At 36.6% G+C, this 18,584-nt stretch overlaps 1 protein-coding gene across 1 annotated transcript; it reads left to right on the plus strand.

The window, feature by feature from the left end:
• Positions 1–3,201: 3,201 nt before the first annotated feature.
• Positions 3,202–17,734, plus strand: LOC135167758 (tyrosine 3-monooxygenase). Its single transcript, XM_064131279.1, has 6 exons — positions 3,202–3,694; positions 12,826–12,937; positions 14,126–14,239; positions 14,329–14,385; positions 14,839–15,658; positions 16,099–17,734. Exons 1-6 carry the CDS (start codon positions 3,626–3,628, stop codon positions 16,622–16,624), a joined length of 1,698 nt encoding a protein of 565 aa, XP_063987349.1. The 5' UTR covers positions 3,202–3,625; the 3' UTR covers positions 16,625–17,734.
• Positions 17,735–18,584: the final 850 nt, after the last annotated feature.

An 18,584-nucleotide genomic window follows, 5' to 3' on the forward strand; every position in this document is an offset into this window, starting at 1 on the left:
TCTTTTCATGTCATGGCACAATTCTCTTGGCCGAAATTTGGATAGGAAAAATAATCCCCTGAATACCACTCGAGCTTCAAAATTATAGAATATTTCCCTCTAGGTTCCCTGCATACAAATGAAGTCGTCAAGTTTTTCAGGAAAAATCACTCGTGCTTCGCACTCGTGATTTTTTAGCCTGAAAAACTTGACTCCTTCATTTGTTTGCAACGAATCTATCGGGAAATATTCGATAATTTTGAACCACTTGTGGTATTATATGTGATAATATAACAATTTTATGGTAGATCATTCAAAAATGGAGAATAATTGTTTTTCCTGATAATGGGAAATACTGATGAATTTTCGGGTGAATAGTTCGGGTATTTTTTTGAGAACGTTAGCAGGAGAAGTCAACGACAAAGAAAAAATCTATTTTTTGCATTGAATAATAAATTCCAGAAAAAAATTTGTGAAGTCCGTTAAATATTGTCGTTTGTTGAAATTTGACCAGAGAAATTGTTGGGGTAGTTGACTCAATCTTAAATTACTTGGGATCATTTTCCAATCGTCAATAATTGAAGAATTTTCTAGTATTTCTTGGTTTGGTTGTAAAAAGTATATGTTTTAATTTTTACCGATTTTTAATTGGTTACCCGCTATAAAAAGAAGATGGAGAATCAAATTGACGTCTTTAAAGTCTGAATAACTAATTTATTGTATAATTTCTATGGAAATAACAAGTTTTTTCTTATTTAAAAATTATAATGTAGTAGAGGTGGAATTGATTTAATCCACAAATTTCATTTTCTAGTAATAAAGTTCTAGTAATAAAATTATCTGAATTTTTGACGTCACAAAATCTATTTCAGATATTCCACTTTGAATTCTGAGAAAAATTTAAGGCCTTTCCAATGACGTCTATTGCCCTCGATCTCGTTGTTGACCGCCATCTATTCCTCATGATTTCTCAATGTGAATTTCCCAGATTTTTCCTTGCAAACACAGTACTGATGAAGCCTGCAATTAACATACGTCTTTTAATAAGTCTGATTTGTGTTCGTTCACAATCGACCCAAATTTATGCAAATTTCAAGCACATCATCATTCTGCCAATATTCCTAGAATAAAGAGACTAACATTACCAGATATATTAGAATCCCCCTCATATTTCGAAATTGTTGTATTAATTTCTTGTAATAGTTTCAAACTTTCTTGAATCATTACAATGTTAAGTACATGTAATAATAAATAGCTAATAAAACATTTAAAAATTAAGCAAACAATCTAAATTCATGTTCATAATTTATAGTACGTAAATTGTTGAAAATGTTAGGAAATGTCAATTGTCGGTGGGGTTCACTATTAACTTGTCTGAATATTCCTCGGAAATTCCTCAAAAATTCATCTTATCCGAGGTGTTATTGACAGTTGAATATCACAACAAAATGATTTACAATTTCAACTGATTTTAAAACTATTTCGATGAGATTTTAAGTGATTTCTTAGAATTTTCAACTCCTTTCAGTTGATTTCAATTTTCGGATTTCACTGATCCACTCAATTACTTGAGGACAACTGAGCAGAATCGGACCGAATGATAAAATTAGATCTGGTATGAGCATCTCGCATGAAATTGCATGAGATTCATTCTTCAAGGAGTAGATAAATAACTGAGTTCAAAAGAAAATCAATCGCAGAGATCATTTCAGATGATTTCATTGAATTTCAAGTGATTTCAATCAAGAGTGGCACTGGGATCTCGCCCGTGAATAACCCTCGATCCTCTTACTATTTCAGAACATTGAAAATTTTATAGAAAAATCGATCACAACTGAAAATCTTACTTCTAGTTTTCTCCGAAAATAAATAGAAAACCAGTTAATTCTGGTGAATATATTCTTTAATTTGAAGGACAGCGGCACTGAATGAGACAGGCACAATTCAACATAATTCGATGCCGGATATTGATATTAGATTGTGCGTTTAAATGAATGAAATAATTCTCATTCTCATGCGCCTTTGGATCCTGAAACTTTACTGAATTTTCAGTGACACTGGAAATTTCATGATTTTTAAATCTCTAAATTGCATTCAAGGCAACTTCCCTGAAAATTAACAGTCAACTGTCCATGAGATTTTTCTTTTTTTCCACCACTCTAGAAGTCGAAAATTTGCCGTTGAAATTTCCCACTAAAACATTCATGAAAACATTGAAATTATCCAGATTTGAGAGATTTAATCTCGAAAATTGCTGTACAATTTTATGCGCAAGATGTCATGAATCTAAGGGTTTATGTGATACATAAACCGCTTCAACCCTTTCATCATTATCCCTTATTCATGAAATTATTGAAGACTTCTCTGTTATTCACCACGAAATTTATCCCATTTTATTCCAATTATCATCATTACTATCCCAGAGTCAAGTGATAAGACAATGTAAATCGATTAGTCCCTTAAACTCCCCGGAAATGCCAACAAAACTAAATAATGCCCTCATTAAAAATTTTCTGGCATCGGAAATCTACTCATTCGCCCCTCAATCCTGCAAATAAAACCTCATCAATTCACGGCTCCACTTCTGCCTCAATTCACCGAAAAAATCCACCGAAAATTCCGAAAAAGCGTCGATCGCCTCCCCGGACCCTCCAGTCCACGTCCAGAACCCAACCAAAGGATCTTCAACACCCCACAACGGAGTTATCATCCAGCACTGTCACCACCGGCCGTTCGTTGACTGACAAGTAAACGTATCATCTCAAACTCCGTGAATCAGCTATTGGTTTCACGTAGTCCTCACCGTATCCAACAATTCGAACCGCACGGGAACTCCCCGTGTTCATGCCTGCGCACGCAAACACCCACACACCGGCACTAGTCCATTGAGATGAATAAAAAAAAATCCCAACCAATGAGAGGACCGGACACAAAGTAAACGCGTGGTTCCAGGACAAATCACCTGTTCGCAGTCCCTTTAATCCATCAATGAGAACAACGAAAGTGTTGAAGGTGTTCGAGGAATGAGAGTCGACAACTCGAAAAAGCCCTTTACAATTTTCAAACCTCCCACTCACATTTTGTCTCATTCCCGTCATCATCCACAGGGGGGAAATTTTTTTTTTCCCCCTTTGCCTGGGGAAAATAGTGGGGGAGGGGGGGGCACCCCTGACCCGAAGCGCGAGGCGGTGAAGGGAGGTAACGTTTATATGCAGCGGCGATTCGCCCCGACGTCGCATTCGCTCGTTCGCTTCGCCAAAGCAGGAGACGAAATATCAGCCGTGAGATAAAAGATAACATTTTCGTTTGATATTGTTTTTTTTTAATTAAAATCTCTGGAGTGATATTCAAACAAACTTGGAGGGAAAATCATTCAACAACGTGACAACTAAATACGAATTGACGACAGACAGAGGAGTTAATTTTTTGTGGTCTAAGAAATTCGCGAGTTTTTTTTTTTAAACTCCAAGTTTTTGTCTATCCTGATTAACATCAACATCAACGTTCAACTTTTGTGAAGAGTCAAGGGCAGTGAGGTCCAGCGTGTGTCAGTCACTCTCTTTTTGTTGAACTTGAAAGCGTCTCGAGGAGGCTCTTCATCAGTTTGGAGGACATTTATCACCGGGAAGTAACGATTGAGAACATTATGATGGCAGTTGCAGCTGCACAGAAGAATCGCGAGATGTTCGCTATCAAGAAATCGTACAGCATCGAGGTGAGTTGCCGCTATTATCAGATTTTTATTTACATTATTTGGAAGCAGTGGAGAGTTCATGAAAATCAGGAAAATTAAATTAATTATTGACAGCATTTGATGATCGATTTAAAGGGGTTCAGGGGTTATCGCCGGTACGTTGCCATTTTTCAATTTTTTAATAAATTTCTGAGGAACAAATGGTTGGGTCAAATTGACGTGAAAAACTGTAAAAAACCAAATTTTTCCATCGACTTTGACGAATTTCCCTACTTTCTCAGGAAACTTTTGAAAATGGTCACTAAAATTTACGAGAAATTTCGAAAAACAGAGGCAGGAGTATAATAATTATTGAGTCCTTGAAAAAATCGTAGAGCATCGAGACGAGTCGATCTGTCATTTGCCCTTTTTATCAGGTTTTTTATTTTCATTATTTGGAGACAGTGGAAAGTTCATGGAAATCGGTAAATTTAAATTGATTATTGGAATTCCGGGGGACCTGACTACCGGTACATCTTTCGTAACGTTCGTAAAAAATTACATCAGAAAAATATGTAAAAGGAGTAAATATAACCGAAAGCCGGGAATAACGCGTCGAGTGAATTTCACGAATGATCTTGTCCTCTTTCATCTTTCTTTTTCCGGTGTAAGTTGCTTCCTCGTCACGTAGCACAAACCGTTCATCGAGAGTGAAATCCTTCACTAACTATTCACGGGATCAGTAATACACAGAGGCTGAGGGAAACGAATGACGAATGGAGAAAGTTCACGGGATTTAATTGTCAAGACGGTTGCACAACGACCTTGCGGTGGACTTTAATTGAAATAGGGCCATCCTCGTATCGTTTATCGTGAAATTTAACATTTTTTTTCTCATGAACTCAAGATTTTCGGGATTTATGGGGCACCCAAATCCACTCGGTGGGAAATCCTTGGCCCCATCGTCCTGACTCGACGATTCCATCAAGGCCACGTGTTTGCGATTTATTTTGTTTTGATACGCTGAAAACACATGGAATCAGGCAAAAATAAACTTATCATTCCGGTTTTTTAATGATTATACGAAATTTTTGTATTTGTTCGTGATGAAATTGTGACCACTCGTCGCAGGGAATTCGCCCGTTCGAGTAGTCATTGACCGGGAATTCGATGGATTTTTAGAGGGAATTCTCAGGGGTGTCTGATCATTCTCGGACTATTCTACTTGCTCTCGAACTCCCTCGAGTTATCGCCACAACCGGTAACCGGTCAATCGAGAGCGAGGAGATTAATTGCATCGGAATCAGCGGCAACGGGCCGGACTGATTTTTAGGTTCACGTTGAAGTTTGAGGGGTCATTATTGCTGGCGGGTGTGGGGTTGCTACGACAAGAGCTGAATGTCATTAGGGGAAGTTATCTGTCGTCACGTGAAGTGGGAATGCAGGTTACGGGAGAATGAGAAAGACGGTGAACACGTTTGGGAGTTATCTCGGGACATCAGAGTGTGGACCTCTTCAGCGGCCTCGACTTTCTCCGCGGTACATAAATTCTATCAACATTTTTTTGACACCTGGGGACAGGGACATTCTCAATGTTCTGGGTGAAATTTGGAAAATTCGGTGACATTTTTTTTGGGATATGCCAGCCCTTATCGCCCTCTATCAGCTCATTTGATTAAAGTTCGTACTGAGATACTGAGATATAGAATTTTATTTTATTTTAAACACAGTGATGGACAATTATACTTGAAATTTCAGATTAAGGGGTCATTAAACACTTTTAATTGCAAGTTTTTTACAAATTTCTGAAGAATCTTTGAGCAAATTGATGTGAAAAAATGTCGAGTTTTTAAATTTCATTTGAGTTGAAGAATTTTCCTGATTTCTGGGGCGACTTTTCGAAATATTGAAGACTTGAAAATGTATAATTTTTCACGTCTATGGGATTCAAAGTTTCCCAGAAATTGACAAAAACAATCAGAAATGATAAGAAATCGGAAATAATTCCTCAAATGTCTCAAAGTTTGCAATAAAAAGCGAGTACATGTGGCCTTAACAATTAATGTGAAAAAATCTGTCGGTTTCTGGAGAGTTCGATAAATTTTTTTTCAATTTCTAATTTTCTTGCAAATGCAAATTTTCAACTAAAATTAAAAAAAAATACTGAACATCTTCGTGAAGTCATATTAATTTCCATTGGAATTCCGGTAATAATCCATAAATGACCAAATCACTCTATTATTCCTGAAATTTCCTATTATCCAAAAACTGCACTTGAACGATCCAATCAAAATGACATTACATTTTTTCCCAAATTTTTGATGCAGATTATTATCAAAGACTCGGTTAATTATTCCAAAACTTATCGGAAACGATCATCAATAATTTCAATTTCAGTACTTACTGTTGTTATTGAATTGTGATTGATTGCACTTTTCATTTGATAACAAATACATTATTAACAATTACTACATTTTAATGAGCAGAATTCCAATTCAGTTCTATTTCAAAAAATTCTACTGACACCTCAACGTCAAAACGAAATCAAATGAAGACTTAAAAATGAAAATTTACGATAAGCCATCACTTAAATCTCCATTTATTCATCGATCCATGGCAATTAAATTATTTCGAGGAAAAAACCTGAATGAATAACTTGTTCAGGGAATTTTCTCATTTGGTAATCTCACAAAATGTTTATTCAACGCAAAACAATTTTTTTAACTGTAGTAAAACGAATAATCCCAAACGATAAGTCCCATGTTGTTGGTCATTCCTAATGGGTTCCCACGCAGCAAAGTCTGGCAACATCAAAAAACCTCTTATGTGACAATAGTAAACAACTGTCACTTTTCAATATAATCTATTTTCTTCCGTAAATGGCATAATAAATACCGTTCACATTTTTTGGATCCGCCAATGGAATTCATAGTCCAGAAAATATAACCCAGTCCATAAGCTTCATACGTGACAAATTGTCAACGAATTTTAGTTCTTGGCCTTGTCCATTTTCTTCCGGAGGGACTGCCCTTGGTCCCAAAGACCTACGCAACTGAAGTTAACGATATTGATCCCTATCGCACATACAATGATATTCTTTGCTACCGGAAATGTTCATTCAGATTTTTGTTGCCACATGAACTGACAATTTTTCGCTCATTAACAATTAATTGATAATAAAGCCAATTAATTAATGTCAATGATAGAGAGTTTCTTATTTTTAGAATAATGTCAGTAATACAAAAAAAAATTCAGGACTTGAATTGCATTGTTCAAGGGCTAGAAAACTATTCTCTCAAGTCTAGGATAATACTCTTCAAAATAAAGTAGTAAAACATATTTATTCCAAAAGAAAGACGTTCTTGAAATGAGAACTAGGAAGTCCTTGAATTGAGAAAGGTCAAGTTCTCAAAATCAAGAACATTTGAAAGGGATCAAATTCAGAAGTGATTGAATATCAATGTCACATTGATTGAGTCAAGGTGTCATGTGATATACTTTCAACAACAAAAGAGTGCTAAATCTCATTGACGTACAGTTATGAATTATGCAGTTGAAATATGCAGCTGAATTTACTGAAAAAGAAAACAATTTAATTCCAGAAATTTGGGAATTGATTTTAGACTCCAAAAACACTCTCAACATGAGCTAAAGTGACTAAAAATCACAGAATTTCAAGTTCTGCAGTTATTGCACTTCATAATTTGGAATTCTGATGAATTATGGAATTACATATTGGAAACGAAGTTTAATTGAATATAAAAGAGAGTGGATTTACCATTCTAATTTAAATAATCTTTTATTTTTATAATTGACACGAGGAAAAAACATCTGTACTCTAGGGGTCTCTTTAGAAGACTCAAGACTGGTCACAAAGACCAAAAAATATTTGTCACCTCTTGAAAGAACTCTCTGTTCTTTCTTCCTGTGGAATCATTGTTTATGTCTATGTAAATTGACTGAAGACTGAAGCTTTCTGTGTTGATTCATTTTCGTAACAGTCATTCTTTCTAAAAATAATTGAATGAATACACCTAAATATTTCAATAATACATTTATGAAAATTAATGATGTGCTTTCAAAAATCTAAATTTCCTGTCTGCATCAGACCTCGACTTTTGAGTATTGAAAAATCCGACAATCCTCCATTAAAAAATAATGAAATCTTTCACTGAAATTCCAAGATAGAGCTTGCGTTGATATCATGTGTAAATGTATTACAAGCTATCTAACAATTATTGCTATTTACAACTTTCTGTCATTATTTATCGTTTGAAATATTCTAAAATCAACGGAAATTGGTAGTGACCTACATCTGGAAAGACTGAGTCCACTAATTATCAAATTCTGATCGACGACAAGGATCTTCCCACTGACAAAAATAAATAAAAATAATAATCCTCTAAAAAAAAAGTTTAGTAGGCGGAAGAGCGATGACAGTTCAAACGAAATATTCTCAAAGCATTTCATCATCTCGTTGACGATTGGAGTTCAACGGCATTGAATCACCTGCCTGTTGAGGACGAAAAGAAAGAAAATAAAGAGAATTATCAAGAGACCAGTAACGCCCGGAGAAAGTCAGGCCCATTACTCGCACTTTCATACCACTGATAACCGTTAGATGATGATGATGATGTCTCCCATAATCGCCGGAGTAATCTCGTCGATTATGTCACACAATCTTGTCGTGACAAATTACTACAGCAGCGATTATTCAAAACATTCGATCGACATAGCTACGCATTAATAAATAACCCGTAAATACCCGATAAATCATGTTAAGGACTGACGGAGTAAAACAGTTGGTAAAAGTTTGAAAGTCTCGGAAAGGTTCTTCACCGGTATTGATGAGAAGAAAAAATTGAAGGTCATTAGTTTCGGGTCATATCGTTCTTCCGGGGAGGGCGAGGATCTAATTTCGTGATAGAAAGTTGGGTTAATTTTTTAAAGACAAATTTCTCAGAGTAAACTGTTCCAAGATATTCCCCTGACATTGTTAAACAATCGACTGGAAATCAGACGGTTTTGCGACATTTTCTTTCGGTTTTGAGGTCACAAAATGACTTAAATAGTAATGACTGACGGTTCGTCGGACGAATGCGCGAAGAGACAACAATTGCGGTTATCTATTGGCTAAGACACGTGACGATTGAGCTTGGGTCATTCAAAATCTTCTTTATGTGGGAAGAGAAAAGTCACAGAAATATTATTATGGCGGGCATTAGAATCGAGGTGCAAAATAGAATAATGTAATGTGTTTTATTTATACATAAAAATTGTTCTCAATACCATAAATTTTCTAAAACATTTTCTAATTAATTATATGTGGTGGCACTATAACATTTGAAGGTCCATTATTATTATTTATTTGAGTTTAAATGAAAAAATGATAGAAATCGTTCGAATTCCTATCTATACTGTAAATTTTGTAATTATGATATGTGGCTTTGTACAATTAACGAAATAGCACTATAAAACTTGACGGTCCATCATTTTTTATTTGAGGCTAAATGAAAAATTGATAGAAATCTTTTAAAAATCCTCATCTAGATCAGTTTATTTTGGTTTATTTTTGTTTTTATCATCAAGACGGGAAGTTTATATAGCGTTCCACATTTCTTGTGACGTCAAAGGAAATCATTGGATAGGATTTTGGATGAGGTAGGAAGGGGAACAGGATAATTCTCCATATGATTTTTGCAAGAAAAATTACTGAAAAAATGGATAGTCCAGACCGGGGTTTGAACCCGGGACCTTCCGATTATGCATCGGTAAATTCTTTCATTTTTTACTGTGCCGCACAGGAATTTTGCGTTACCTCACTGTGATTGGTTAACGATGAGCGCCGAGTAGATCCGATTATTGCCGACGTCGGACTCCGTCATGGGGCCTATTGCATCAGCCATATAACATTCATCTCTCCTGGCCCATTAGACTTTGAATTTTTACGCGGCGATATAGAAATTTTCCCGGACCGAAGAAGATATTTTCCTGGGCGACTGTAATTTTCCTCATCCCTGTATATCGCGCCGACATTGTCAGGCAACAGTAATTTTCGTCAGAATGACATTGTAAAAATTTACAGATTTTCCTCTGCGTATCATATCATTCGCATTTAAAAACAATTTTTCAATTTTCAACAACCAAAAATTAAACAATGACTAACATTTTTAATATTTTCCGACAAGTTAACGAATGAAAGTTCAAAACTGGGGATTAAAAGATTTATAAAAACCGTTAAAGTTTCCCCGTTAAAAAGTATATTCTTCAGCTGTTACACAATGACTGGAGAATCTGGTGAACGATAGAATAAAATAAATACAGGTAATCACGCGACAACTTAGTGCTAAGTGGAAAAACCAAGACCTTGTTCGTATTTTCCGAAGGTAGTGAAATCAGGTGTAAACCCCGCACCGATGCTACAGGTATTTAATTAAAAATCATGAGGTTTTAATGAAAAATAAATACAAGAGATGGAAATAGTGGGGAGGGGGAGGGGTGGGGAAGGATAGGGGATGCCGTCAACAAGGAATAATATCGGATGGATAATCATGGATTGAGAAATCAATCGTCCTTGTCAACATGATAATTATGAATATGTTATAAATATGAGAACGAAGTGATTGTAAGGCAGAGAATATTGGCTGCGGCTGGTTGCGTGAGTCCCTGAGTCAACGTTAGCTTCAATGTGTTGTACGGGAATACAACCGTTATAAGTTGGAGGCTCGACACGTCTCCTTTTCTTTCACATTTATTCACTACGATAATTCTCAACCGCACGCGCGCCAATACACTATGCTAATCGCGATGCATTTAATTGCTGCATTTATTCCTCCCGTTTTTTTCGTTATTTTTTTTTTCGTATCGCTACTTGAATTGCGAGGAGAGGAATAAATCTATTTTGTGTGTTTTGTGTGGTTGTGTGTGTGAGAAAGAGGTCTCGTCAGTAATTATAGTCTTATGAATTTTTGGAATTACGTAATTATGCGCAATTTTTGGAATTTTACACGGGGAATCAGCGCTCCGAAAATCATGGAAATAATGAATGGTTAATTATTCGAAAGATAGTAGACACGGAATAATTAGTGCAACGGGCACTAGAATCGACGTGCCGAATGTTATCATACTGAAATGGGTTTGGTATTGACACATAAAAATTCTTATCAATACGGTAAATTTTGTAATTAACGATATGCAGCTTCGTGAAATTAACGAAACAGCGGTATAAAATGTGAAGGTGATTTTTTATGATTTTTTATTTGAGTTTAAATGGAAAATTGACAGAAATTGTTTAAAAATTTCGATCTGGATCAGTTTATTTTATTGTAAATTCTTTCATCTTTTACTGTGCCGCACGGCAATTTTTCGTTAGCTCATTGTGATTGAATGGGACCTGTTTAACGTCCATCTGATCGTCACCCATTAGACTTTGAATTTTTACGAGGTCGATATAGAAATTTTACTGGACGACGTGGTAACTTTCTCAGGCCCAGAGTTGGCACCGATATTGTAAAGCATCACAGTAATTTTAATCGGAATTACGTTATAAAAATTCACAAGTTTTTCTCTCCAGCACTTCGTTCAGCTATTTCGCGACAAAATTTTGACTAATTCTGATCTATTCTTCTATGTAATATTTTTAAAAATGAACTACACCTTCACATTAAGAAAAATATTATAATGATTGTAATAGTTTGTATAACATTCAATTATTCTATATATTACTCATATTTTTCTTTCCAACCAGAGCTGTGTAATCGTATAATTTTTGGATTTTCTAATTTCGCGTGTGCATCTTTCTTTTTGAAGTGTAATTCAGAGTAATTTTTCCTGTAAATCATCACGTATTGAGATTACTTCAATCAACAATTATTTACCAAAGTTATAACAAAATCAAAATAATGACACGAAGAAACTAAAAAAAGTGAACGTCAATGAATTGTTATAATAGTTTAGCATCTGATTGCCCCAATTATTGCGTTTTATATTTTTTTTTGTTGTCTTTTTTTCTCGTTACTCAAACTAGAATAAGGGGAGCACATACCTCTGCAAAAGACTTATCACGAGTCTCGTAAATCACACAGAGATGGAGGCTACTTATTTCTGCGAATAACCAGAATTATTTTTCATTTTTTTTTTACTTGATTATGCGCAATTTACGATTATTTTCAAATTTTAACAAACAAATGAAAATTCTGTTGCAAATAGACCTGCAAAATTAAGTAATGAATCTTCAGCAAGATAATATTTATTAACCATAAATCTTGGTAACAGTTTATTTAACATTCAGTTTTTCACATTTTTTATTATATTTTTCATTAAATTTTTTCCCATTACTCGAGCTGAGAGGAGGAATATATTCTTGAATTATAAAAATATCTACAAAACTTGTTTCTGTTAATCACAAAAATTATTAACACCTCACAATAGTACTAATAATAATCGGAATAATAATAATATCGAGCGGGTCTTCAAGGGGAAGTCGGAGCCCTCGATCATCGCTTAATTAGCGGTCTCATTACTGAGTCCTAAATCATACTTAATAATGATAAATACGTGAATAATAAATATAAATAAATAAATAAATATCCCAGACTCTGGGAATGAAAAAGATGTCCTGAATTTGAAAAAAATTGAATGAAAAATTAATCAATTAATTTGATGATTAAATTCAATTGGACAATAACATGACAGACGAGGTCAATGGCGTGCGACAGTCGGGCACTTGATCAAGGTTTTTGTCATCAAAGCAAACCGTACATTCCGGTTAATACGCATCCCATACCTGGGAATAATCGACTGGCTGATGCAATTGCACACTCATCGCTCGTCTATCTGTCGGCAAAAGTACTTGGCCCACTTTGGCCATCGGACTCTCTCGGTACACGCGACTCACCGATACAATAAAATGACTAGAGTTTTCTTCTAAAAGTTATGAACGAGAAGAAGTCAGGAGTGAGGTTGGCAGTAGTAATTTAATTTGTTAAATCGTGTGGGCTGGGAGCCACAGGTGGTCAAAGGTCCCCGAAGTTCAATTTCCGCGGTAATTTCCTCGTGAGAGGGTGATCCGGAAGAGCCTGAAGGATTTCTATTCTCGACGGGAGCGGATTTTCTGCTTGAGAACGTTGGGTGAATTCACTCGTCTAACTTTGGATCACTTTGATTAATTTCAGAATGGCTATCCGGCACGTCGTAGATCCCTTGTGGACGATGCACGCTTCGAGACGCTTGTGGTGAAGCAAACGAAAGCGAGTGTACTTGAAGAAGCCCGACATAGAGCCAATGGTGAGTGCTCATATCATTTAGAGAGTTTTTTTTGCTTGTTTTTGGTTCCAAAGGGATAGCGACAAAAGCACTATTTTGCCACCAAATATTCTTCTGACATGAATTTAAAGCGAATTTTTGAATGACTTTTGGCATTTAATTGTCTAGAACAAATGTGGTTTGTAAAATTATATTTTTTATTAGTGTGGAAACGTTGTATTTGACGGATTTTTTGATTCTATAATTTCGATTGCAAGTTAAAAGGAGCTAGAGTGTTATGAAACTTAGGTCTGTGTGTGTGTTAGGAAATTCGCAATGTTGAAGATTAATTTTGAGAAAATTGTAAAAAATAAAGCAAAATTTGCAGCTAAAAATCGAAATCTTCGACTTATGATAGCCATCATTAACCTTCCAGTAGTTCCTGATATACAGCAACTTTTGTAATTTTTGTTTTTCTTCAATATTTCAAAAAACTACTGCAAGAATTTCAATTCTTCTTTCAAAACACTCGTCTCAGTGGCTACCATACAAAGCTATGAAAATATATATACCCGCTCGTACAAAACACGCGGAATGTTGCCATTGTTCCTTTTTTTATATTTTCAGTATTTTATACTCAATAATTTGATGAAAAAATTAAATAGCAAGTTAAAATTTAGTATGATCATAGCTTTTATGATATGAAAATATCAGACTTCGAATGGGCACAATCCATCGGCTGTTGTTGTTACAAAATTTATTATTTTGTTGAAGTTCATGTTACTAATAGGTTAAATATATTTTTCTAAACTCACATCGCGAATATCTATTCTTTTTTAATCGAATTAGTTCGGATCCGTTCGGAAGCATACTACCAATCGAGTTGATAGAAATAAAGTAAAAAAAAAATAATGTGTAAAGTATCGGTCACATAATTTCGTCGGTTGCCTGCTTGGTTCACTTTCTAATACAAGTCCTATTCTATTGGCTGTTAATGTTAATTTGCTGATTGATAAAATTATCTGAAAACATTTATGGGAAATAGTCACTGAATGTAGATTGGTACAGGGTGGGATCAATCAAGATTTCGATCTGGCCATCGAATTTTTAAAATCAGCTCGACGCTTCAAAAAATAAAAAAAATTAAGGTCATAATAAAAAAATATGGTATTTAATGTTACCTGCATGAAGCACGTTTTATTTTTATTTTCGTTCTACCATTTTCGTTAGACTCAAGCACTGATCCAGCTTGTGCCCAAGAACCTCAGAATCATGAGGAGCCGTACATATCATCCAGCGATGACGAGCAGGGGGATTCACTCAGATTCGTTGCCAAGGAAGGAGGTGACTTATTATTTCAATTTTTATTTTCACGCTTGACTTTACGTTCTGGAATGTGCATGACTGTTAAATGTTGTCTTGGTAATTTTTAGAAGCCAAAGCCGAAGCTTCGTCCTCCGATGGCGAGGGGAAGCCCGACATCGATGATGGTAAGATAAAATGCTAAATTAAATTGACTCACAAAAAGAAAAGCTTCAGAAATCCTCATTGGTATTGAGGTGTTGAAGAAAATGTCGAGGAAAGTCCTTAAGTGTCCGAGGGTAACTGGGTGAAGAGGAGTAATGGAGGGTGAAATGCTCCCCCATTGTCGCGCTGGGTTGAAGCTGTAAAAAGGGAGAAAATGACTTTTGTGCATTTTCAGAAGTTAACGTTGAGACGGCTTTTGCCACTTCTCTCAGCTTCTCCACCCTGGAATATAACTAGATATGTTTCTTATTCCCTATGAAAGCCCCCACGCTTCATTCCCCAGTACCTCAGGAACTTTATTGGTCTTCTTTATTGTGACTTGAGCAAATGGACTCTAAATCGATTCCCCTTATTTCCCTTTTACTTGTACCACTTTCAATGCATTATCAATAATTTATTTATTCCAATTTCTTCAGACTATGGACTCACCGAGGAGGAAGTGGTGCTCGCCAAGACAATCACCGAGAGTCCAGATGGTGAATCAGCTGTTCAGAAAGCTGCACTTATGCTGCGTTTACGCGATGGAATTGGTTCTCTCGCCCGAATATTGAAAACGGTTGAGAATTTCAAGGGCACGGTAACCCACCTTGAATCCCGACCATCACGCAAGGAAGGCACTCAATTCGATGTACTTATTAAAGTTGACATGACACGTCAATGTCTCCTTCAACTGATAAGAAATTTGCGACAGAGCTCGGCACTGGGTGACGTGTCATTATTGGCTGACAATTCTGTCAGTATCAAGGATCCATGGTTTCCACGTCATGCATCTGAACTTGACAACTGCAATCATCTGATGACAAAGTACGAGCCTGATCTTGACATGAATCATCCTGGCTTCGCTGACAAGGAGTATCGTGCACGCAGAAAAGTCATCGCTGAAATAGCATTTGCGTATAAATACGGTGATCCAATTCCCTGCATTCCATACACGGAAACCGAGAATGAGACCTGGCTGCGTGTGTTCAACACTGTTGTTGATCTTGTACCGAAGCACGCTTGCATCGAGTACCAGAGAGTCTTCAAGAAGCTCCGGGAGGAGAAGATTTTTGAGGCACATCGTATTCCTCAGCTCCAAGAGGTCAGTGATTTCTTGAAGAGAAACACTGGTTTCACCCTTCGTCCAGCTGCTGGTCTGCTCACAGCCAGGGACTTCCTCTCTAGCTTGGCATTCAGAATATTCCAGAGCACCCAATATGTCAGACACATCAACAGCCCGTATCACACACCAGAGCCGTAAGTGTTCTCATTGTCATTAGGCCGCGGTGAAGTTGCAAATTTGTGTGGGAGACCGGGCTCGTTGGGCGGGGGGTGGGCTTTAGTGACGGCAAGGTACAAGGGGGTGCAAGTTTTTGGGTGGGTTGACAATCGATAGCAGCATTGTGACGACATACGTCGAGTCATTGGAGTAGTTGATATTGGTGAGGGGAGGGGAAAGAGATTTTAATAGAATTAAGCTTGCCGCTCTGAAGCTTGTAATGGAAACTCTAATTGGCTTTTAACGACACGCTGACGTCGATAATTTCATTGGCAACGAGTTTCGCACTTTATTCAGGCACTGTCTTCACTATATACAAAAATATGCGATAATTGAGAGGGTAATAGTGAGCACGTCAGCAACGAACTGGTGCAAAAGATCCGAAAAAATATTAAATGTTCATATCTTTTTGTTACAGTGATTGCATTCATGAACTTCTGGGACATATGCCATTGCTCGCTGATCCCAGCTTCGCTCAGTTCTCTCAGGAGATTGGTTTGGCCTCCCTCGGGGCATCAGATGAAGAGATTGAAAAGCTATCAACCATCTACTGGTTCACTGTTGAATTTGGTCTCTGCAAAGAGGGAACCGAAGTTAAAGCTTATGGAGCTGGTCTTCTATCAGCCTACGGTGAACTTCTTCACTCTCTGAGTGACAAATGCGAACATCGATCCTTTGATCCATCCACTACCGCTGTTCAACCCTACCAAGATCAAGACTATCAGCCCATCTATTACGTTGCCGAGAGTTTCGAAGATGCTAAAGACAAATTCCGTCGCTGGGTATCAACAATGAGCAGACCCTTCGAGGTCAGGTTCAATCCACACACTCAGCGAGTCGAAGTTCTCGATACAGTCGATAGGCTCGAGGGTCTTGTATCCCAGCTCAATCTTGAAATGACACATCTGACTAATGCAATGAACAAAATTAAGGCGCGAGCGTAAATCCATTGACTCTGATTCAAATAACTCTTACCCCTCCGATGTGTGATCCACATTGTTATTTAAGGATTGACATTATCTTCTTCGTGTCTAGCAGCATCATCATCACTATCATCATTCGTCGTTGTCATTTTACCCTGTATAAAGTCGTCACTCATGATCCTCATTCTCAATTCTTGACTCCTACGTCGACGCCACTAGTTTTGCATTCACTCAAACTGTGCGACTACGGAATTCCATTTTATGGATTAAGTGTAAGATTTATCGCTGAGTCGTAAATTTTTTTTTTTGGCGAAGTGAAGACTCAGCGTTGTATCTTCCTCACTGGTCCAAAGCAAACATTTCATTCTTGGCTCCAAACAGAATAAAAGTGGAATGGAGAGTCCGGTTTGGCTGAACTGCTAGGCAATAATGTGGCGTGTGACTCATGGATGATCAAACGAGGCGGACTTCTCTTATTATTGTATTATTATTTTCGTCTAATCGTCTAATTTTTTTCTCGTTAATAAAATATCGAAGACGGAAATCGAAATTCGTTTCTACCGTCATCTCCAATTTTAACGTTATGTGTGATCCCTTACATAGTTAATTGGCTGGCTCTAATAAACTAACTCGTAAATTAAAAATTCAACGCACGTTTTCTGATATTATTATAATTATTTCAATCATATGTTTAAGACAGCGTTTTATGTTCTATCACAAGTAGATCTCTCAATCGCGTCGGTATGAATGTGTTTTAGGATTCAACGATTTGGTTCAGGTTTTTATATTTGTTGCCGATTACACGATGAAACGATAGAAAATATTATAATTTAATTGATTATGTATTTTGTGTAAGTAGGGAAACGTCAGGTATTTCAGTTTCTGAGTAGTTTATGAAAAGAAAATGCCGTTGAGAAGAAAATATAAGTGTTTAATGCCTTTAGAATTGCACCTCCTCTCTGTGCACCAAAACCCATTTAAAATGTTGGAAGAATTAACTGTGTATTCATCCGCGTTCTAGGACGCATTGCACAAAGCAATTACTTAATCCTTTTAGATGATTGTATCCCATGAATATTTTTTGTTTGTATTATATTGTAAAGTAAATGAATAAAATGGCATATAATGAAATATGACATTTCATTTTTATTTTATGGTCTACATCACGAGAATGCACAATGAATTTCACTTGAAGAAAAAAATCTTATCACCCAGTCCGTGAAGAAGGGCTTTACGGGGATTGTGTGGGTATAAAACTCTGTCCATAAACGGAATAACAAAACTTCACTTGGCCAACCCTTTTCTGGAGACTGATAGAACGATTCATTTAGTCCAAGCGAAATTCGTTAACTACTAACGAATCATAGAGTTGAACAGGAACAGATTGAGATTTGTTAGCAGTTACCAAATTTTCAGTCAATTATCAAGCCAAATGAAGTCAAAATTGATTTATTAAATAGACAATATTCGTCAACTATTAACGAATGAACGTTTGGTGGGACTAAATGAGTGGGTGAGACTCCTGGCGGGGTAGAATCGTAAGGTCTAATCATTTTTAAAGTTTTCATCTATCTCCACATAGTCATCATGTCTCTAAGCGATGTAAAATAATTTTTTTTTAATATTACAAAGACAAAATCCATTCGATTGTAATAATTACAGTGGAACCTCCGTAATTGTTCTAAGTTCCACGGCACGAGGGGCATCATCCCCCACCATCTCACTTGTCCTCCGCTTACCTTCTCTGTCGAACTCTCTCGTTCTCTGCTTTCAGTGGCTCTTCCCCTACCAGTGTTCATTGCCCATCTCTCTCCGATTCTCGGGGCTCTCACTCACCCACTGACGGAGAAAGGTACCTCCACAAGTGCTTCTTCCCAGACTTCAAACCCCCAACCGTGAACACTTGGGAAGACATACTAGTAATTTACTTAATGTTATTTTATTTTATGCTAGTGTTGGTTCAAGACTGCTAGGACTGGAC

The sequence above is a fragment of the Diachasmimorpha longicaudata genome, chromosome 11 (assembly GCF_034640455.1).
Source record: "Diachasmimorpha longicaudata isolate KC_UGA_2023 chromosome 11, iyDiaLong2, whole genome shotgun sequence".
Taxonomy (NCBI): Eukaryota; Metazoa; Arthropoda; class Insecta; order Hymenoptera; family Braconidae; genus Diachasmimorpha; species Diachasmimorpha longicaudata.